The 23,329-nt window shown below is 41.8% G+C and overlaps 1 protein-coding gene across 1 annotated transcript in view; it reads right to left on the bottom strand.

Moving 5' to 3' along the window:
• Positions 1 to 23,329, bottom strand: part of LOC124605566 (juvenile hormone esterase-like) — a 128,883-nt gene that overhangs the window by 62,551 nt on the left and 43,003 nt on the right. Inside the window, exons 5-6 of the mRNA XM_047137339.1 lie at positions 6,344 to 6,537; positions 3,929 to 4,085 (exon numbers count right to left, since the gene is read on the bottom strand). Of these exons, the coding sequence (XP_046993295.1) occupies positions 3,929 to 4,085; positions 6,344 to 6,537 (351 nt within the window). The remainder of the gene's footprint in view (positions 1 to 3,928; positions 4,086 to 6,343; positions 6,538 to 23,329) is intronic.

Raw genomic sequence — 23,329 nt, 5'->3', positions numbered from 1 at the left:
CATCAAAGGGAGTCCCAGGGGAAATCTCCAGGACTGATACTAAATATTTTAACAGCCTAAGTGAAAAACTTATCAGTATTGCCAAATGAAATCCAGAACTGGATCGAAATACCACCAGCATTTGCGGAAGGCTGCATTAAGCTCCAAAGTCAAACGCGACAACTAACATCGAAGTCTACGACCAATCACTTTGCTCAACAGCGACTACAAAATAATGTGTAAGGTGTGTCGCCAGTAGAAAGAAGCAGGTAATGTCAAAGGTTGCCAGCCAACGCCAAAAACTTGCAGTAGAGAACAGAAATTTATTCGACGCTGCTCTGGCGTACAGAGACTGTATCGCGTAAGTCAAAAGTGGAAGGATGAGACGCAGTCATTTTAGCTATAGACTTTCAAAATTCGTTTGACAGAATTAGTCACGCTTATATGAAGAAGGTAATACCCAGATCGGGATTTGGGACTAAGTTTACGACTGTCATTCACAACATGCTTGGGAACGCCACTTCGAGGGTCATCATCAATGGCTGCCTGAGTAATCACTAGGTCAGTACGGCAGGAATGCCCACTGTCGATGACTTTGTACGCCATAGCATTAGATCCACACCTCCGACAAATATCCCACGAATGCCAAGGGATCACAATAGGCATATGCAGGGCTTATGCTGATGACCTATAAGCAGACGTGCGACAGCCGATACACTGTACTCTCCAGTTTGAGGAGGCAACAGATGTGACTGTCAATCCTCCAAAGACAGTGTTAGCGTACTTCCCCTCACACGTCGCAGGTCGAACTGGTTCTATATCCGGACACAGCAAAAAATCCTCGGAGTCGTCATGATGGATAACCTGACAGAGAATGGAGGCGCTCAACTGGTACTCTGCATAAAATCACAGCATAAGCCAGAAGACATTCGGTCCGTTCCTTGGAACTTCACGAAAGGATGGAGATCGTTAACACCTGCATCCTAGGCCTGGTATCTGGCTCAAGTTCTGCCAAGGTCTCTATGCCAAACTGCACACTGAGTCTTGAAGGTGGTGGACTGGAGTTAATAGCCTTTCAAGCCAAATATGAGGCTCTTTTCATCAAATGCACCAAAGTCGTGATTGCACCATTATTTCATAAATTCAGGCCATATTCACTGGATGCCCCAGTCCAAATCACCGGCATCCCCTACGCGCCGAACTTCGTTCGTCGCTTTTACAAAGTGACCTGAGAGGCAACAAGAATTGGTGACATCGGCACAGCACTTCGTGGATTCCCATCCAGAATAAATGGGAGTTGGTCAGCCACAGCACAAGTGGAACAGTCCGCAGCTCGTGGTCGTGCGGTAGCGCTCTCGCTTCCCACGCCCGGGGTCCCGGGTTCGATTCCCGGCGGGGTCAGGGATTTTCTCTGCCTCGTGATGACTGGGTGTTGTGTGCTGTCCTTAGGTTAGTTAGGTTTAAGTAGTTCTAAGTTCTAGGGGACTGATGACCATAATTGTTAAGTCCCATAGTGCTCAGAGCCATTTGAACCATTTTTGAACAAGTGGAACACTGTGCGGCAAAACCTAGCCTCCAAGGTTTTGTCTGGGAGTGCCGGCGCAACGTGGTACAAGGTCGTCAATCGCACTATTCCAACAAACTCCAAACTCTAGTCAATTCACCTAATCCGATCAAGTGACTGCGACATGTGTGTGGAAGAGGACAAATCGAGAATCGCTTTGTGGCCGCAAATTTCGTATCATCTGAGACACTGCAAGAGACATGCTGCGATTGATAAACAGAGTCACTATGAATCACATCACGGTGTCAGACGCCTTCATGCCACAATGGAACCCTATTCCAAAACAAAGAAAAATGTTACGACCTAGATTACTGGAAACACAATTCACGCAATATTCTCCCTGAAATTGTCTGATAAATTGGATTTCCTGGAGTATTTGTGTAATGAACACGGTGACGAACAAACACGGAATAAATAAAGCGACATCTTTGCGAATAACCTGAATATATAATTGGAAAAAAACGTGGTGATATGGAACTATAATTCATTCGTTCTACCTTTTCTTTTTTGTTCTCTTTTCTCTTCATTTAACGTGATTTCTTGGTTTAATAGGCTGCCCGAAATCCTTATTTGCCTTCTACGCTGCATATGGTGAGATTTTTTTGTTCTGTAACACTTTATTAGAAGAGCACTAACAGAAAAACAGCCATAGGCAACCTTGTCTCAAGAGTGGTCTGGACTTGCTTGGTGTGGTGCACATTCCAATACCTGCCTCCTTGTGTACTGGGGATAGGCGGCTTGTCTACCGAATGACATTGCCTAAGACTGGACCTATAGAACAGCTGGAAGAAACTTGTATTCCCTTTATTTAAGGTGTATTGTATTTTAACATAGGATGTAACCTCTGGAGGCTAGTGTCAGCGAGGATGTCTGCTGCCAGGTTAAGCTAATTTGTTTTAAATATTTTCTTCAGGTGTTTTAGATTTAGAAGCCGAATATTTGGTAAAAAAAAAGGTTGGCGATGAAGTACTTCGAGAATGATTGTTAGTTTTGTACAGTATCCAGTGAATATTTTATTTTGTTTCTGCCAACTAAGTAAGGCCGCAGGCTTTAAATTCTTATGACGTACTGTCAATTCGTCCATCCTTTGCTAATTGTGTTTTTTCCTTCGTTCTTTATTTGGTTTTAAGGAGAACGGTACGTCAAAACATTCGTTTGTATTTGTTTATGAGCCAAATTTTATACTTTCTGTTTTGCTATATATCACGAAGGCTCAATTCACCACAAGGAACCTTTTTCATTGCAGATGGACTCTGAGGAACATTTACAGATTCATTTCACGTCATTTATTTCTTGATTTCGTGTTTTATTGCTGTAAAGGGGAGAATATCATGTATCACCCTTCGTCGGTACATGACATTTAGTTTCAGCTTAACTAAAGCAGTGAAATTCGCCGATGAAGGCATCTTTGGAGGGCGCAAGGAAGAGCTGTGAGGGGAGAAGGGAGAGGAAGGTTCCTCGCCCCCTCCCCCCCCCCAAAAAAAGTGATTTTATTAGTGCATATGTGCCATCCTCAAGTTGCACTACGATAGTTGATCTGGTTAACTAGAGTGTCCTATTTCGACTTCACACCTCACATTCATCATTCACTCTTCACCGAAACACTGCTAACAGTGAAAGTGAGCTGTTAAGGCGAACTGTGCTCGAGAAACGTCTAAAATGGGACGTTCTGGTTACGCAGACTAACTAAGTACGTCTCCATCTTTGCATTAATAAGATCATAAATTTCCATTGTAGATGCTTCACAAATAACAAGAAGCGCTACGCGCATGGCACAATACAAGTAGCTTTCCATTTACTTGCAGTAGACGAATCACATCTTCAAGTATATAGAAACAACTGAGAAGGGCAGTAAAATGTGCTGTGAAGTAATGTGGAGTGGAATCCCTTTAAAATGTGACACAACACTATAAACCCAAGCAAAAGCTATTTTTAATATTTATGTGAAAGCTAGATTTAAGTAACATACGGACGATGTAACACAATAATGAGTTTATTATCACAAAAACCGTTTAACAGCCAAGATCGTATAAAATATATTTTTTTATTGAAGACAACCGGTTTCAACAGACTATGCTGTCATCTTCAGGTTTTAAAATATTTTGTTCGTAAAACATGTTCAGTTTAGGCTGACCTCACGCACAAGATGTCAAGCGGATAAAAATAGTACATTATAAAAGGTTTGTCATCGCTAAAATATTTAAAAACATAAAGCACCTTGTCCAACAGACTATGTCCATGTACATACTGCTCACAGTTACTTGTTGGATCTTACAAGCATGATACACAATAGCACAACTGTTTACATATGCTGGACGTATTTCACCATTTTGCCGGTCATCGGACCCATTGCTACTATAATATGATATAATAAAGAGGCCTTACGTCCTGAAATGAAGTACCCTTCGTCTATAGTGACTCCAGTTAGCCAGGGTACGTTTGTGTGAGGCTCCAGGTCTGCCGGATGTTTGGGCAGGAATGAATCTTCCCCCTCGCCTTCTATAACTGCTCGGAATGGTATTGGAGGGGTGATGAACCACTCCTGGAATTGAAATGGACCATAATCAGAACTTCAGCACAGCAACCGAGTACCCATGCCACGTGTTCTTTGGACTGTAAAAGTAAGTGGAATAACTAAATATTTGACTTCCTTTATTTTGTAATTGAAACACATGTTCAGTTTAATAAAAATTGTTACTGAACACGAGACCGTGTGATGGGTCTCAGTATTATATGAGATTCACTTCTGTTATCAACAAGTAAAATATATTTAAAGCACTACAATTAAACTTATCATAATGAGTAGCGTATGGTAGCTCTTGTATGAGTGAGATAAACGTACGATAGCAATAGAATGAATTCTTAATTCTGCTTGAAAAGCCACTGAAAGACATACCTAGATGAAGTACGACGCACACAATAACATTTCAATAATGTTTTCGACAACTGATGATATACTAAAGAGATAAGCATGTTTCTATAAGGCGTACCATGAAGATCATATAAACTGTCAGGCTGACTGAGAAATCAGATGTATCAGTGTAACATAAGTATAGGGATGACTCAGTCTAGAGCAATAAATCAAAACGAGAAAATTTAATATTTACCCTTTATGTGCTGACAATGACAAAATCTGTTTCTGAAGTAGTTTTATTTGCCTGTACATATCACAACAGTTTTTCTAAGTGACGTGCCTTATCATCCGTCAGGTATGACATCTGCCACTTTAGAACAACGCCAGGGAAAGCCAGACACATGTCAGTAGATCCCCTTCTCTCGACTAGTGTATTGTACACACGACTTTTCATACGGTCGCACAAAAAGAAATTAGGTAGTGCAACATCGTTGTGTTACCCTGTTTTCTTTCACCGCTGAACAACTCTTGAAAACATGGTGGAGGAGGTATTTCCGAAATGGCTAAATTTGTAAATGGTTCATGTGGCGCCATGGCTTAAGTGTACTGTGCATGGCAGAATGGCGCTATCCAAAACCGGCGCCGAGCCAACTGTGGTCCACCACGGTCCATGGACAACAGTGGTGAACGACAGCTGATGTGTAAGGGAGAACAGACTTGCAACGGTTGAGCAACTGACTGGCCACATGAACCATGAGGCTACGAACACTACTTGCTCAATGACAGTTCAGCGACCGTTGCTGCATGTGGACTTCGATAGGAGACGCCTGATGCATTCATCCATGGTGACTGCTATTCGCCCACGACGAAGGCTAGAATTTGCACGCCAGTACTGTAATTGGACATCCACTGAGTGGCAACAGGTGGCCTTTCTGATGAATCACGTTTTACGCTCCGTCGGACCGATGGACTTTGGCGTGAACGGCCCTGCAACATTGTTGGAAGGATGTAGGCCGAAGACGGGGCCGTTATGGTGATTTCGTTATCCTGGAAGGCACAGCACAGCAACACCATTATGCATCTATACTGGGGACCATGTCCATCCCAACACGCAGCTTGTTTTTCGGCAGCATGATGGCACATTCCAGCAGAACAATACAATGTGTCACACATCTCGCAGTGCACGTGCATGGCTCGAAGAGCACTAGGATCAGTTTATCATACTCCCCTGGCTGCCAACCCCCCCCCCCCCCCCCCGGGTTTAAACCCCATCAAGAATTTCTACGACCCCCTTGACCGGCTGTTCACGTCATGGATCCCCAACCTTGAAACAAAACGCAGGTGGCCACAGTGGCAGACTCGATATGGCTTCAACTCTATTCCTGCTCGTCCGCCAGTCAAAAGATGGTTACTCAGGCTTTTGATAGGCGGTCACATTGATGTGACTGGAATGTGTAATTAAAGCACTTATTTACTCTTCAGTTTCTTATCGTTCCTGTGAAATAGTTATGTAACTGATCCTGTCTCTTGAAGAACAGTTATTCCGCTGCCGAAGTTTGTGTAATTACACATAGAAAAACTCTTAGTGTTGATGGCTAAGATAGTTACAGTACATGTAAGTTATTATTTTACCGGCCGCCTACGAGAAATTGTCAGATGGAAAAGTTTGTTGTTTGTGTTTGAGGTTTACGGGCGCTAAAGAGCGTGGTCATCAGCGCTCAAATTAAAAACAAATTTTCCGTAGCGTATGGCAAGACACTTTAGGTGAAAATGTTGAGTGGGTCGCTCTTTCCATATTTGCAAGAATAGGTCTAATGGCAATGTTTTATCGATCTACATTCATCTGATCTGGTACGAAAAGAGCTGTTCCACTTTAAGTTGGAACAGAGTGAACAAAGACTTCTGCGCGACACCTTTGGAAGCAGAATAGCAACAGAGCTACTAACAAAGAAGCTCCACTCGGTGGCGATGAGCGTGTAGTCGTCAACGGTCCTGAGGCAGTCGATCAGTGCTGCATTCGGCTCCGCGGGACAGCCGACCAAGGCCGCCACCTTGCGCGCCTTCTCCAGCGCTCCAGGCTCCGGGGCCGCCCAGAGCGCTGTTGCCACGCCGCTCTGGGAAATGGCTCTGTGGAAGAGGCCTGCAAACGAGAGAGAAGAGTTTGCATCCGAAATGATGCCTGCACAAGACAGCGTGAACGCAAGGTTCTTCCACTCAATACATACGAACTTCAGTGAAAAATAAAATAGATTAAAAGACATTTCATAACCTATAATAGAAGAATTACTAGTAATTAATATCACGAATTGGAAAAGGTACCTATCATTATTAATTTATGTGCAGCTACTCATAGAGCTGCATTGTGGGCTGTAATTATCGTATGGAAGTGAAAATTGGTAGGTATTCTTTTATGTTAATGCAGAACCAATTTACGCTGAAAAAATATCAGTTCCAATTTTGGCCATCAGGTGCGAACCTGATGCTGTGAATGCATGAAAGAGATAGAGAAATGTTTGCAAATGTAATAGATTGGGAATAGGGTGTGAGCAGAACGTGTCAAACTAGTGAGAAAGACGTAATGTTGATTTTATTATTAACCACCACTTAGACAGTTTTTTTATACGAGCACAGGAGGCGTCGTCGAGATGCTATACAGCGCCAGATTTGCACCTGGTGGCCAAAATTGGAACTATTTTTTTTTAGCATAAACCGATTCCGCATTAATGCATACCACATCTGTCAAGTTTCGCAGCCATATGATAGTTGCAGCTCACTGCACCTCCGTGAGTAGCTGGACTAACTATAACCACCTAGTACCTTAGACACTGTAGTGGATACAGAGCACATTTTTAAGGAAACTAAATGATCTAAAAATATGGCCTTTATAACATATGCACTAATATGAAGCACACACAATAATAATAATAATAATAATAACAAACTATAGACATAATGTAGAGAATTGAATAACATAAATAATCTAGAGACATGACAAATGTAGAAAATGCTAAGTAGGCAGCGCTAGTATTGAGAACAACAATCTAATTTTTTATCAAAAAATGTTTTACAGTTACAGCAATAGGAATCTTGCATGTGATAGTGTGCAGCATTGACGTCACATTTAATTCAGCAGCATTCTTTTTCATCGATTTTTTTTCGTCAGTCTTCTGATTAGTTTCCTCTCTTTTGCCAGCCTTTCCATGTCATAGTAGCACTTGCACCCAACAACATCAATTATTTCTTCGTGATATTCTCATTTCTATCTTGCCCGACAGTTTTTACCCTCTACACTCCCACTAGCATGATGGAAATTACTGTCTGATGTTTTAACACATTGTGAACCTCATCTTCTTTTCAATGTTTTCCACATGTTAGCTCCTGGTCGCTTCTGCGGAGAACCTCTTCATTTCTTATCAGTCTACCTAATTTTTAACATTCTTCACTAGCACCACATCTCAAATGCTTCAATTCCAGCTTTCCGGCAGGTCGCGATTCACTTCCAATTTAGTGCTCCAGACGCACATTCTGAAAAATTTCTTCTTCAAATTAAGGTAAATATTTGATACTGAGCCGTGTTGTGGCTCGCAGTAGTGTCATTGGTAGGTTGGCATTGCGTAATAGGGATAGTGGCATCTCGTTTCCTTCTTGTGTTTACTGGCACCACTACATTTGCTAGCATTCTCTGTCCGCAAGTGGCAGCAGCAGTGGTTATCGATACCTACTACCGTGGTACTATCTTTGGAAGGATGTCAAGGTTTTCCAGGTCGGAGTGTATCAGGGAGTTCAGTTGGGACAGAGCAGCAGTGAGGTCCGGCAGCTCGAGGACATGCCGGGACCACTGGCGACACGCAGGCACTGCTGGATCGAGGGGCTGTAGTTGCGAGGGCCACAACCTCGTTGTCCACCGGACCCAGGACGTTTGAGTTGAGTGAATATTAACCTCCACTATTTCGATATCATGCCATTTGTTCACGCATTGCTGCTCACAGAGTCGCTGAGACAAAGAGCAACGAGTGGAGTGTTTGGAGTTGACGAAATTAATTAGCTGTCCTCCACTTCTTATTATTAATCATTGAATTCCTTGTGTTATTATTGGTGAAGTTCAACCAGCCTAGTGGCCGCTAACGCCAAAGTTACCTGCCCTGGAGGTTAGCATATTTTCGCGGCAGTGTACCTTTCCTCGCCTTGCCGCTGCTATCCGGTAAGGCGTGTAGTTCGACAGCCACCTTCATTGTGGTTCGGATATTTTTTTTCTTTTTGACTGCCTTGGTCATAGTGGTTCCTTCCGCTTCTGGATGTTCTAAACACCAGATTCTGAAGACGCAGTGCTGTCCGCCGGTTCCGCCTTGCCTGGGTTATTCCACCGTTGTATTGGTTATCAGACGTTAGGTAGATTTTGCAAGAGTGTTGGCCTGCGTTTAAACTGTCGCTAGTTTTGAGTTACCATCCTGTTAAGTGAATGCAACTCTTGGCTGCCTCTCTCATTGTTTACAGAGTAGAGCGACTTTCCCAGGTCGGTCCTTGGAGCACTGTCTGAGGCCACTTCTCTCTTGATTTGGTCAGATTTCGATGATCGTTTTCTTTTAAAAAGTATTTTAATTTTGAATTATTAATGTTTGGGCCTTCAGCAGACAAAGAGTTTGAATTTCTTGTTAATAAGGCCTTCAGCTGTCAGTGTAACTTGTCTTAAGAAATTTTAATTAGACGAAATATCTTAACACTGAAATGTTGATAATTGTTTTTTTAGATATCTCTCGAAGAAGTTTAATTGCTTCTCAAAAATTTCCTATCCAGGCTTTAAGCCGTCAAATCGTTTTTTGAGTTATTACTGTTGGGGCCTTCAGCCGACAAATAATCTGAATTTCTTGTCAATAAGGCCTTCAGCCGTGACGCAGTTGGTCTTAAGAATTTTTGATTAGCTATATTTCTCTTAATAGTGAAATTTTGATCATTCTCTTTTTTGAAAAAATATTTTAGTATCTCTTGAAGAAGTTTAGCTGGTTCTTAAGAATTTGCTATCCAGGCATTCAGCCGTCAAATTGTTTTTTGAGTTATTACTATTGGGGCCTTCAGCCGACAAATAATTTGAATTTCTGGTCTATAAGGCCTCCAGCCGTGTGTGCAACTTGCTTAAGATTTTTTTAAATTAAACATTGTGTCTTAACAGTCAAATTGAATAATTGTTCCTTATTAGCAACTTTATTCGCAATTGTTTCCAAATATAGTGCATGTGATTAAAAAAAAGAAAAACTGAGCAACCAATAGTAACTGAATACAGCCCCATTGGCACCAAATCCTGCCTTTCCCTAAGTACTAGGTCTCAGATACTAGTAGACATCTTTTGCTCAGGAATTCCCTTTTTGCCAGAACTAGTCTGCTTTTCATGTCCTCCTTGCATTGTCTGTCATCTGTTATTTTACTTCCAAATTAGCACAAGTTCTTCAGTCTGTCTACCCTGTGGTCCCCAGTTAAGCACTAATCTCATTACTACTACTCATCTTTCCACTCTTACTGCTCCCTTTTGGTTCTTGTATGTACTATATATCACTCGCCTTCCCCTACAGCTTATATTTGTTTTTCTGAGAAATTTCAAACATCTCGTTAGTAGTGGTATATGGGGTTTCTGGTGAAGTCAAATTAATTAATTGATCAATTAATTCCACCTCCCTGACGATGTCGTGGGTTTTCCCCAGGCGGCACGTGTCCACTTCCGCCGCCACTGTTCTCTGAAATCCTGCCCAGCCCCTCTCCTCAACACCACATCGGGCACCCAGGAAAAAATTGGGGGGGATTCAAATTTTGGGGGGAAAATGCAAAATTTTGGTAGGAAAATAGGGCAATTGGACTACCTCCAATAAAATAGCCCCGCCCCATCCTTATCCCCCACTCCTATGATGTCATTCAGCCCCCAACACCACCCCCCTCTGGAAGCGGCGGGAAACGATCAGTCTCCATCCAGCTGCAAGAGAGGAAGGTTAAGTTAGTGTATTTCATTTATTTTTGGTAGAAAACTTATGTAAATATCAGTCCTAATTACATAATTAATCATATGCAGAGTGCAATACAACAAGTGCCTCAAAATTGAAGACGTCACACACAGCTGGTGTTACCCTGCTGGAAAAAAATTCATAGTACCACTCCATACTAGTAGCAGACGAACTCTAAATAAATACTAATTCTACACAGAGCGCTTCCTTCAACTATGACTCTAAATAAATATGTATCTCTGTAACTCTAAGTAGGTTGCTCCCATTTTTAGAGTTTCAACTGGTTGTCTGAAAGCCTGCCAGAGAGGAAAAATTTCAATGTCCTACAGCTACTGTGGTTTTCAACACATTTCTGAAACTCTCAATGGATTTAGTTTATATTTGCTGCTGGCGTCAGGGATGTTAAGGCATTTAATTTTTATTTTCCACATTTTTCGAAGCACGGTTCTACAATGGGAAACCCACACTGGTGTCTAAGCACAGACGGGAAAATCAGAACAACTGCATATCTAAAAGTTCATGACTTTTTCGAAACCCACAACAGATTATGAAACAAACACGGACACACAACAGATCGGATGTCTAAAAGATTCTCCTAGAATTCGAATCACTGTCATACGGACGAGAAAAATAGTTGAAATTGTCTGTGAATTTTCGGTGTCCTACAGTTGCTGGTCTGGCAAGCTCTGAAGCTACAGTGGCAGATGGAGGACATCATCCCACTTGTCCGAATCAGAGGAAGCTGGAATGTCTGGACCTGTCTCTGAACACTCGAACATTGAAGACATCATGTGGCTCCCTGACGTCTCGGCACAATCCATAGATACCTTGTTCTGCGCCTGTCATGTTCGAATCACTCTGTAGAGGCTCCTACGCTCCCACAAAGGATGTCTGGTGACTCCTCTACGTCATGGAACTTCTTGCGAATGGAGCATTCTAATTGGTGCTTACTGAATTTACCCACCAAATTCCTGCTGCTGGTGTGAGAGCACCGTCCTCCACTTTCTACTGATGCACAAATTAGGAGAATTTCAACGGAAAACTCTTTCGTAGAGCAGCGTTATTGCAAGTACAGTTAAACCCTGTAATAGTGATCTACAGATCATGAAATACGGAAACTATCGACAAAGGCAGTTAATTACACCACTCTGTTACTGCCGAGGAAAGCTTGAATTTTCTGGCGTGAAACTGAGCCCCATCCGGACTATATCACCACAAAATATTGCACCACCATACCACACCGTTGTAGTAACAACTCTTCCTATCCTGTACCAGACAAACCATCATTACTGTATCTTGCATATAGCTAACGACACCAGACTCTCATAGATACACATTTGTGACACTTTTATGCTGAAATCACCGAGTAGCCTATGAAAATTTCCAGAATTTAATGTATTTCACGTGGTTTGCCAGAATACCATACCATTTACGCGACTGTTCTCCATATCAACCACATAACAGTATGTTACCAATCGCTTGCACACTATAATTCCGAAGATAAAGACTGGAAATTATATTTCTGGACATTTGAACCATCTTAGCGAGATCGTTATGTAGGACATCCCGCAAACCACTCAGTTATTAGAAACTTATTTCGTCTGCGAAGATTTTTGCGTGAAAAATCGAAAATAGAGGAAACTAGTAGTTTTTTTAACGAATAGCTATGTCAATGATATAACAGATTCCAGATCATCATTGCACTTTAAAAAGTCAACTAAGATTTTTATATTCATAATTCTATGCGTTTCTCACGTCAAGAGAGCTAGCAAATGTGTCTCTTGCACCTGTGTTTCACCACCTCGAAGTAAACAACACACCACAATCGATGCTCTCTGAATGAAATAAAGAGATGCAATGGGTAGAATTGTGGTACAAGCATTCAGCTGCTCAGTTTGCAAGGGGGAGAAGGAATTGGAATAAGTATCCAGCACAGACATTCGACACATTGAATCTTACCAAATTTCCACACAAAAATCGGAGTATACTCGCAATATACACAAGCGCGAAGGCTGCTCAACGCATACTGGATATTAATTCGCTGTTCACCCACCCAGAGGGCAACACGGTCAACTACCAGTGTGTATCCTGCCTCTCCAGTTTACAAGGGATCGAAGCGGCTTGCACCTTAAGCCATGAATGTCCATACGTTCCGATCACTCACTACCTTCACCAAACGCCCAGACGCCATGCAGAGTCGTCCTACGAAACCAGCCACATATTTATGATTGCAATCAAAATTAAATTTTGCGATCATAGCGAGACTCTGGTGACATACGACAATGAGCAAAGTATCGTAATTACCCCCTCCTGACGACTGTAGCTCTGGAAATATTAATTTCCCACGTAAATCTATATCCTTCTTACGATTGGCCATAATTTTCCACGATTGTGCCTTTCGATGTGTTGATGCTGCAGATTTCCTTGTCAGATCTACTCCTCCTTTATGACCTGATATAGTCGCGCCCACATCATTTTCTTTACACGTGTCGTAACACTTACCACAGTAACTTAACACTCCAGCACATACGGATTTCAGACAAGCAGTGCAGTTATTGTTTATACTCCTCCTTTATGACCTGATATAGTCGCGCCCACATCATTTTCTTTACACGTGTCGTAACACTTACCACAGTAACTTAACACTCCAGCACATACGGATTTCAGACAAGCAGTGCAGTTATTGTTTATATGTGTGCAGCATCCGAAAAAAATTGTGGCATGTTCACACTCACACCAGCTTGGTGTCTCGATTCTCTTGATCTCTAGGAAATTATTTGACATTTAAGTCTTATAGCCAGTTCAATTTGAGAACAGACTGCAGCTATTTTCAGTCAGCACTTCTGGAAGGTGCTGCATTCCACCAGGACTCTCTCAAACAAGTGTTGTAAAGAACAGACGTCCGGCACTTTGAGATAGCCAACATCGCTACCGCGGACGAAGTGGTGGAAAGATATCATCGATACGGGTTGGTGCATTGTATCAAACATCGCAGTCGATAGTGCGACAAAGAACATGTATCTGCTTAGATATACAGCTGTACTGCCTGCCCTTTGACCCTTGCGTGACGTACTGAGCAGCTGTTTACGAAAAAAATCCATCAACCCTTACGTTCGGGTATAGCCCTCAGTACGGTGAAATCACTATTCCCCACGTCAAATGTATCTACCCCTGGCAGCTAGACAAGCGTAACTTTTTACAGGAATAGTAGGCTGATCACTTCCCACACACGTCTGATGATATGTCGAAACATTAATCACAATAACATTACGTTGCAAGAGCATAACATTCCCGCCAAGTAGCGTTATTATCATTTATAGGTTGTAACCTCCCCACTACATTTTGTTTCCGTATTGAATTGAGCCCAACTTGACCTCCCACTCTATAAAATCTAGGTATTACCGAAAGCTATGTCCGCACGAACTGTTATCCTACTTAAACTCATATGCTAAACTTTGACTAAACAGAACCTGCTATGAACTGAACTGTAACTGAACTGAATGCAACTTGTCTTTATGTTGAATGCGAAATTATCTGGCCGTAATCAAAATTTCCACTTACCTAGAGTCTTGACAACATTGTTGCAGATTTCTCGAAAGCATAACAACAAACAGCAAGCATGCAGCAGCTAAGCTAGATTTCGATTTATAAAACATATTCGAACTGTTTGCATGTGGTAATACATAATGACAAACAGTGGGATCTGGAGAGTAACTATTCTTATGTAATGTTATGCCAAGAAAACGATTCTAGAATGAAGTATATACTCAAAAAGACAGAGTAAAATTTCACGTGATCTTCACACGTAACAAAGGTCTGAACAATACAATGCTTAACAAAGAATTTAACAGAGAATTTTTATAAAAATCAAACAGCTTAATCAATTAATATGTTGATGCATGACACAGGAAAGTGGTGTGGTCTTTCTCTCAGCTCTGAGCAAGTTAACTAGCTGACAATAATCATTTCTAGCTCAGCAGTGCTCCAGTCTTACCTCAAACTCCTTCTCTTCAAAACATAACACTATCCAAAATTTATATTCTCTTTCGTTTCTAGAATATCCATATTCATCATCTTCGCTGTCCTTTACATTATTTTTCGTCTAACAGATAGAATCACAAGTCAACACGTCCATCACCCACCACACTTCAACTACAAATGTGTCAAACTGCGCTGAACAAAGACTGTGCCACGACAACACCAAAGCTTATCTAATAGCAACGTAGCTTGCTCTCTCTCTCTCTCTCTCTCTGAAATGCACATCGATGACACACAAAAACCAAACTGACATGACCACTTTACAAGGTGTATACTGTCCAAAAAATTATGCTATGTCCACGCTCGCACCAGTTGCGCGTCGTTTCGCGCAGTCCACCACAGCTTCCCAGTAGCAAAAGCCTCCCACCTCATCGTTATTCGTCGAGGAATGAAGGGCGTAATTACAATTAAAAAGACCTTGCATCTTTTATTTATGTCACAAAAGTTCTTGCATGATAGTCGGTATTTGCCAGAGCAGAAAGAACTGATACCCCAAGTCACAGGCCCCTGCTAATTCTCTCGAAATCTCATCACGCTCCGATAGCACTGTTCCATGGTTAGAAGGCTGGCTGATCCTCCACCCGTCCCTGACTAGGTAGAGACTTATAGAGCTATCACAAGCACAAAAATTGCACACTAACGTACTGGAGGAAATTTGGAGTATACATGGACTGCACAAAGAAATTCTGAACAGTTACGATTCATAGACATCAAATGTCAGTCTATAAGTACTCTCCTGTATATTCCCTTTATGGTATTCGTACGATTGCCACGCTAGAAATACAACAGGGTAATGTGTCTGAGCCTTCGTTGATAGCACGTCTGTCTGTCTGTCTAACTCCCTCCCTCTCTCTCTCTCTCTCTCTCTCTCTCTCTCTCTCTCTCTCTCATCAGTATTCTTGTAGTATCCTACAAGTAAAATTACGAACTATAAAAACTTCGCTTAAGACACCTGGTAGAGAGTCTGGCCCGATAGCTGAGTGATCAGCATGACAGATTGCCATCCTGTGGCCCCGGGTTCGATTCCCATCTGGTTCGGGGATTTTCTCCGCTCCGTTAACCAACATTAACATGTTAAGATTCATTGGCTCTAACAGAAAGTGGGACATCACATGGTGTAAACTACACTGCTCCCACAATACAAGAATTGTTGAAATAAAAGACAGAGGCAGTGTTTCTTATTGACAAATGTAGAAAACAATGCAACATGTGGAAACTGGAAGAGTTTGCAGCATTATGGAGCATTTCCAAAGAGCTGTCTCAAGCTGATGATTTCTACATTTAATCTCATCTTTCACAGTGACAGGGCAGAAGATGTTTCGGCGTCTCATTTTTGAAGAGGCCCAGAGCATTGATTCCTCATATTGCTGGTGCAATTGGACCTAGATATAGGACCGAGGTGCCCTAGGAGGTAGTCACCGAGACCTCAAAATCTGTGGACACTGCATCATTTAACTTTATGACTTACGACACATAACTACATGTGGAACAAGGGGATATTATGTAGGACTTAAACCCATAGAGCACGAATAGTATGCATCATCAGTTGTCAATCCCACTGGTGGAGGAATGAAATAATTTTCGTACACCCAGGCAAGCATGTAAATACCCTCATCTCTCCACACTTTTGTCGTATTTTCATCAGTTTTACATATTCTCCATCAATTTCGCGATTTTACAAGGTTTTCTATAACCTCAGTACATTTTACACAATTATGCATTTTACACAATTACTCAAAGTTCAAACCACCATTCTGGACAAGTTGTCATGTAATCAAAACATATTATCATTTCGATCTCATGATGCTGTCAGCCAATGATACCGCAGCATGGTTCTGTATCACTGCCAAACTACCCCTTCCATTACTTTGTGAGGATCATACACATGTGACATATTGTGTACCCTGTTACACTGCCTACATCACATAATACAAATACTGTTTCTTAGTGTAGGAAATACCCACCAGCAGGGAACAGGTACTGGAACTATGTTCTTCAGCCGAAACACTTTATAAATTCGGAAAGATTTTATTACGACTTGCTACATCCCTCTATGTGGATTGGAGTCACAAAGTATTCTCTCATTCGTAGGATAAACTCGGAGTTTGAAAGATCCCACCAACACCTTTGACGATTACCACCCCAATTAACAAATCATATCCATAGCACCTGCCCCTTCAGCCTCCACATTTCACCATTAGTTCTGTGTCATACACAATCTCTCTAGATGCATGAGTGTTAAAGAGGCTAGCACTCCTTATTGGTGTATAGTAGATGTGAGCCTGACACATCTGAGAGTGTTGTTGTGATATAACAGACTATTGAGAGTAAGAAGAAGCATATGGTTTATGAATGATGGAGCTCAATACAGAAGGAGTTTGAAACATTTTACGTAATTCACATGCACTATCAATTCTGTACTGTTGTTGTATTGTTTGGATTCCATACCAAGAAGGTACTCGGAAGAGAGAAGTGATCGTAGAACATTAACGCACACTCCTAATACTACATGGTACTACACTTAAGTATGCGATAAGGTTAAAGCAGTATGATTTTTATGTATTAGTCACGTGGAGTGAAACGTTATTAATACTCCAATGCAGGAAATATATTTCCAACGCCTGCAAGTTTTCTATCCCACTTTAAGATGAAAAAACAACTATGTGCTGCACCAAAGGCAGAAAAAACATAGTTTCTAAGGGATACACGCACTATATAGCTTTCTGGAGCTGTATAGCGCCCACAGTGCACATCCGATTAAGGCTTGGAAATTGTGCTCTGTTCGCATCAGACCTATACAATGATCGGAAAATGCATGAAATAAAGATCTCTTCTGCGCAAATAGACAAAACGCAAAGCAGCGGTGTTTGACTTGCGCGAAATGCGAAATTACACGCTATGCAGCACAAACTCCATGAATAGAACACACAACACTCTTCAGTTTTGTGTCCAAGACGTGGCAGAAAAATGGAGTAATTTGCATACATCTTCGTTTGTCTAGAAGAGGGTTCCGAAATAGCTTTTTCCATCGATTTCGTGGACTTCAATGTCAAATAATTTCCTAGAGCTAAGGAGAATTGAGACACCTAGACGGTGTGAGTGCAAAAATACCACAATTTTTTCGGATGCTATACGCATATAAACGATAACTGCACTACTTGTCTGAAGTGTTCATTTATTGGAGTGTAAAGTTACTGTGGACAGTGTTACGGCATGTGTAAAGAAAGTGAGGTGGGTGGGACTGTGTCAGATCAGAAGGGAGATATAGATCTGACAAGAAAAACTGCAATAACAACACATCGATAGTCATAAATGATATGAAAGGTTTTACGTGGAAAATTATGTCCAGCCATAAGAAGGTTATGGATTCACATGCGAAATAAATATCTCCAGAGACTGTCATTAGGAGGAGGTATCCCCCATACTTCGCTCATTGTCGAATGTCACCAGATCCTCGCTACGATCGTAACATTGAATTTAAATTACCCTCATAAATATGTGGATGGTTTCATAGGACGACTCTGCATGGTGTCTGGATGGTAGGCGGAGGTAGCCAGTGACCAGAACAAATGGACATTCACGGCTTAAGGCGGTAGCCACTTCTTTCCCTCCTGAACTGGAGAGGCGGGATACAAGCGTGCAGTTGACATAACCATGTTGCCCTCTGGGCAGGTGAATAGCGAACTAATACTCAGTACGTGTTGGGCAGGCTTCATGATTATGTGGGTTGCGAGTATACTCCGATTTTCATGTGAATATTTGAGAAAATTGGCAAGTATCTGTGCTGGACAATTTTGTATCACCATTCTACACATTTCCTATCTTTATTTCGTTGAGCGGGCGTCGATTGTGATGTGTTGTTTGAATCGAGGTGGTGAAACACAGGTGCAAGAGTCATTTGATCATTCTCTTGACATGTGAAACACAATTATTAGTATTAAAACCTTCGTTAATTTTGTAAAGAGCAAGGATGATCTGGAATCTGTTACATCATTGGCATCAGTGATCATTAAAAAGATATGAATGGAACTACCAGATTCCTCCGTTTTCGAGTTCATCATATACGAGATAAGCTTCTAGTTACTCAGTAATTTGCAGCACGTCCCGCATAATTACCACACTAAGGTTTCAGCTCTATAGAGACATAATTTTCACTCTCTTTTCGGAATTATTGTGTGCAAGCGATTGGTAGCATACAGCTATGTGGTTGATATCCAGAACGGTCGCGCAAACCATGTATAAATACATGAAATTCTAGAAATTTTCATATGCTACGCCATATGTTGAAAAGGATATTGCAGCTGATATCGGTTTCGAGATTAGTAAATTATTTCGCGTTCGAAGAAGCATTTCTCATCGACAGGGCTCAGAAAGTAAATGTTCTTGTAATCCCAGGGTCTGTAGATGGTCGCAGAAATCACAGAAGCAAGCAGGCCAGACCGTTAGCAGTCACCTTTGTGCCAAAGAAACCAGCCCAGCCTTTATACACCAATTCTGAGAGCGGCTGCTGTCGGCGGGGGGTGCTCCAACCGCGGATCACGACAGTGTGTACGGGAGCAGCTGCCTTGTGACCACTGGCCGCGATGGAAGACCGATCGACCTCGTGGAGATACAAATCCTCCTGCACCATACAAAACCATCACAACAACGTGGTATCGTGCTACAATAGTTGGTGTTAATGTAGCCTAGCTGAAGATCTGTTTCAAGCCCAAAAATTCAATCTTCCCTTGACGGTAGCAAAGCAGTGTGGTTGACAAACTACCTTTGGCGATAATTTCAATATTTCACGATTTGTAGATCAGTTGTACATGGTTTGACTGTCAGTGCTATATGATTGCTGTGTGTCCGTACAAAATAGTTTTCCAGTGGAATTCTCGTAATTTTTCCGTCTGTAAAAAGTGGCGAATAGCGCTCCTACAACAGAGCAGCGATTTGGTGGGTAAATTCAGTAAGTATGAATCAGAATGCGCCATCCAAAGGAAGTTGGATGGCGTCAGAAAGCCACAAGATATCCTTTGGGGGAAGGAAGACAAGGATTTCTGGTCAGATGAGTATCGGGTAATATCAACAGCAGCAGAAAATGGTACAACAGGTGTCGGATTCGTTATGAATAGGAAGGTAGGGCAGAGGGTGTGTTACTGTGAACAGTTCAGTGACCGGGTTGTTCTAATCAGAATCGACAGCGATAGTTCAGGTATACATGCCGACGTCGCAAGCTGAAGATGAACAGATAGAGAAAGTGTATGAGGATACTGAAAGGGTAATGCAGTATGTAAAGGGAGACGAAAATCTAATATTCATGGGCGACTGGAATGCAGTTGTAGAGGAAGGAGTAGAAGAAAAGGTTACAGGAGAATATGGGCTTGGGACCAGGAATGAAAGAGGAGAAAGACTAATTGAGTTCTGTAACAAGTTTCAGCTAGTAATAGCGAATACCCTGTTCAAGAATCACAAGAGGAGGAGGTATACTTGGAAAAGGCCGGGAGATACGGGAAGATTTCAGTTAGATTACATCATGGTCAGACAGAGATTCCGAAATCAGATACTGGATTGTAAGGCGTACCCAGGAGCAGATATAGACTCAGATCACAATATAGTAGTGATGAAGAGTAGGCTGAAGTTCAAGACATTAGTCAGGAAGAATCAATACGCAAAGAAGTGGGATACGGAAGTACTAAGGAATGACGAGATACGTTTGAAGTTCTCAAACGCTATAGATACAGCAATAAGGAATAGCGCAGTAGGCAGTACAGTTGAAGAGGAATGGACATCTCTAAAAAGGGCCATCACAGAAGTTGGGAAGGAAAACATAGGTACAAAGAAGGTAGCTGCGAGGAAACCATGGGTAACAGAAGAAATACTTCAGTTGATTGATGAAAGGAGGAAGTACAAACATGTTCCGGGAAAATCAGGAATACAGAAATACAAGTCGCTGAGGAATGAAATAAATAGGAAGTGCAGGGAAGCTAAGACGAAATGGCTGCAGGATAAAAATGAGAAGACATCGAAAGAGATATGATTGTCGGAAGGAAATATTCAGCATACAGGAAAGTCAAAACAACCTTTGGTGACATTAAAAGCAACGGTGGTAACATTAACAGTGCAACGGGAATTCCCCTGTTAAATGCAGAGGAGAGAGCAGATAAGTGGAAAGAATACATTGAAAGCCTCTATGAGGGTGAAGATTTGTCTGATATGATAGAAGAAGAAACAGGAGTCGATTTAGAAGAGATAGGGGATCCAGTATTAGAATCGGAATTTAAAAGAGCTTTGGAGGACTTACGGTCAAATAAGGCAGAAGGGATAGATAACATTCCATCAGAATTTCTAAAATCATTGCGGGAAGTGACAACAAAACGACTATTCACGTTGGTTTGTAGAATATATGAGTCTGGCGATATACCATCTGACTTTCGGAAAAGCATCATCCACGCAATTCCGAAGACGGCAAGAGCTGACAAGTGCGAGAATTATCGCACAATCAGCTTAACAGCTCATGCATCGAAGCTGCTTACAAGAATAATATACAGAAGAATGGAAAAGAAAATTGAGAATGCGCTAGGTGACGATCAGTTTGGCTTTAGGAAAAGTAAAAGGACGAGAGAGGCAATTCCGACGTTACGGCTAATAATGGAAGCACGGCTAAAGAAAAATCAAGACACTTTCATAGGATTTGTCGACCTGGAAAAAAGCGTTCGACAATATAAAATGGTGCAAGCTGTTCCAGATTCTGAAAATAGTAGGTGTAAGCTATAGGGAGAGACGAGTCATATACAATATGTACAACAACCAAGAGGGAATAATAAGAGTGGACGATCAAGAACGAAGTGCTCGTATTAAGAAGGGTGTAAGACAAGGCTGTAGCCTTTCGCCTCTACTCTTCAATCTGTACATCGAGGAGGCAATGATGGAAATAAAAGAAAGGTTCAGGAGTGGAATTAAAATACAAGGTGAAAGGATATCAATGATACGATTCGCTGATGACATTGCTGTCCTGAGTGAAAGTGAAGAAGAATTAAATGATCTGCTGAACGGAATGAACAGTCTAATGAGTACACAGTATGATTTGAGAGTAAATCGGAGAAAGACGAAGGTAATGAGAAGTAGTAGAAATGAGAACAGCGAGAAACTTAACATCAAGATTGATGGTCACGAAGTCAATGAAGTTAAGGAATTCTGCTACCTAGGCAGTAAAATAACCAATGACGGACGGAGCAAGGAGGACATCAAAAGCAGACTCGCTATGTCAAAAAAGGCATTTCTGGCCAAGAGAAGTCTACTAATATCAAATACCGGCCTTAATTTGAGGAAGAAATTTCTGAGGATGTACGTCTGGAGTACAGCATTGTATGGTAGTGAAACATGGACTGTGGGAAAATCGGAACAGAAGAGAATCGAAGCATTTGAGATGTGGTGCTATAGACGAATGTTGGTGGTGGTGGTGGTTATTGGGATGTTTAAGGGGGACTAAACAGTGAAGGTCATCAGTCCACGAATGTTGAAAATTAGGTGGACTGATAAGGTAAGAAATGAGGAGGTTCTACGCAGAATCTGAGAGGAAAGGAATATGTGGAAAACACTGATAAGGAGAAGGGACAGGATGATAGGACATCTGCTAAGACATGAGGGAATGACTTCCATGGTACTAGAGGGAGCTGTAGAGGGCAAAAACTGTGAGGAAGACAGAGATTGGAATACGTCAAGCAAATAATTGAGGACGTGGGTTGCAGGTGCTACTCTGAGATGAAGAGGTTAGCACAGGTAGCACAGGAAAGGAATTCGTGGCGGGCCGCATCAAACCAGTCAGTAGACTGATGACAAAAAAAAAAAGGAGACTCTATAGACTGGTTCGAACAATACAGGGGCAGAACAAGGCATCTACGGAAATTTCCGTGATGTCAAAGAGTCACATTATGTCTTCTTTGTTCGCGTGTTCAGAGACAGGTCCAGACAGACCAGCCTCCTCTGGTTAGGACAAGTGGGATGATGTCCCCCTTCTGCCATTGTAGCTTCAGAGTATCTCCAGACCAGCAAATGTAGGACATCGAAAATTCACAGATAATTTCAACTATTTTTCTCGTATGTAGGACAGTGATTCGAATTCTAGGAGAATCTTTTACATATCCGATCTTCTGTGTGTGTATGTTTCCTTGACGATCTGTCGTGGGTTTCGAAATATGTCATGAACTTTTACATAAGTAATTGTACCGATTTTCCCGTCTGTGCTTAGACATCAATGTGGGTTTCCGATTGTAGAACTGTGCTTCGAAAAGTGAGGAAAATACAAAATAAGTGCCTTAACATCCCTAACTCCAGCAGCAAATATAGACTGTCTCTCAAAGTGCCTTCAAACAGGCAAAAAAGTGCTGAACGTTTCATTTTGAGTTACATAGATATTTATTATTTCGAGTTGTAGGTAAAGGTAGCGCTCTGTGTGGAGTCACAATTTATTTTTAAGTCCACCTGCTACTAGTTTCAAGAGGTATTGTGAACTTTTTTCCCAGCTGGATGACACCAGTTATCTGTGACACCTACAATTTTGAGCTGTACTGCGATTTTAGGCACTCGCTGTGTTGCACTATGCATGTAGTGTGTAATTAGGACCAACTTGTATGATTGATTATGTAATTAGGACTGATCTCTACATCAGCTTCCCGCCAAAAATAAATAAGGTACACTAACTTAACCTTCCTCTCCTGAAACAGGACAGAGACAGAGCGTTTCCCACATTGCCAGAGGTTGGGTGGTGGTGGGGGCTGAGTGACATCTTAGAAGTGGACGAGGGATAGGCGGTTAAGTTAGATGAGGGGGTCCAATTTCCCTACTTTCTCGTCAAAAATTTGAATTTCCCGTCCTTTCTTCTGGGTTGAGGAGGGGTGAGGAGGGGAGGGGTAGGGTAGTGGTTTC

The sequence above is a fragment of the Schistocerca americana genome, chromosome 3 (assembly GCF_021461395.2).
Source record: "Schistocerca americana isolate TAMUIC-IGC-003095 chromosome 3, iqSchAmer2.1, whole genome shotgun sequence".
Taxonomy (NCBI): domain Eukaryota; kingdom Metazoa; phylum Arthropoda; class Insecta; order Orthoptera; family Acrididae; genus Schistocerca; species Schistocerca americana.
Note: the sequence above shows the minus strand (reverse complement) of the source record. Positions and strands in the feature narration are given on the sequence as shown.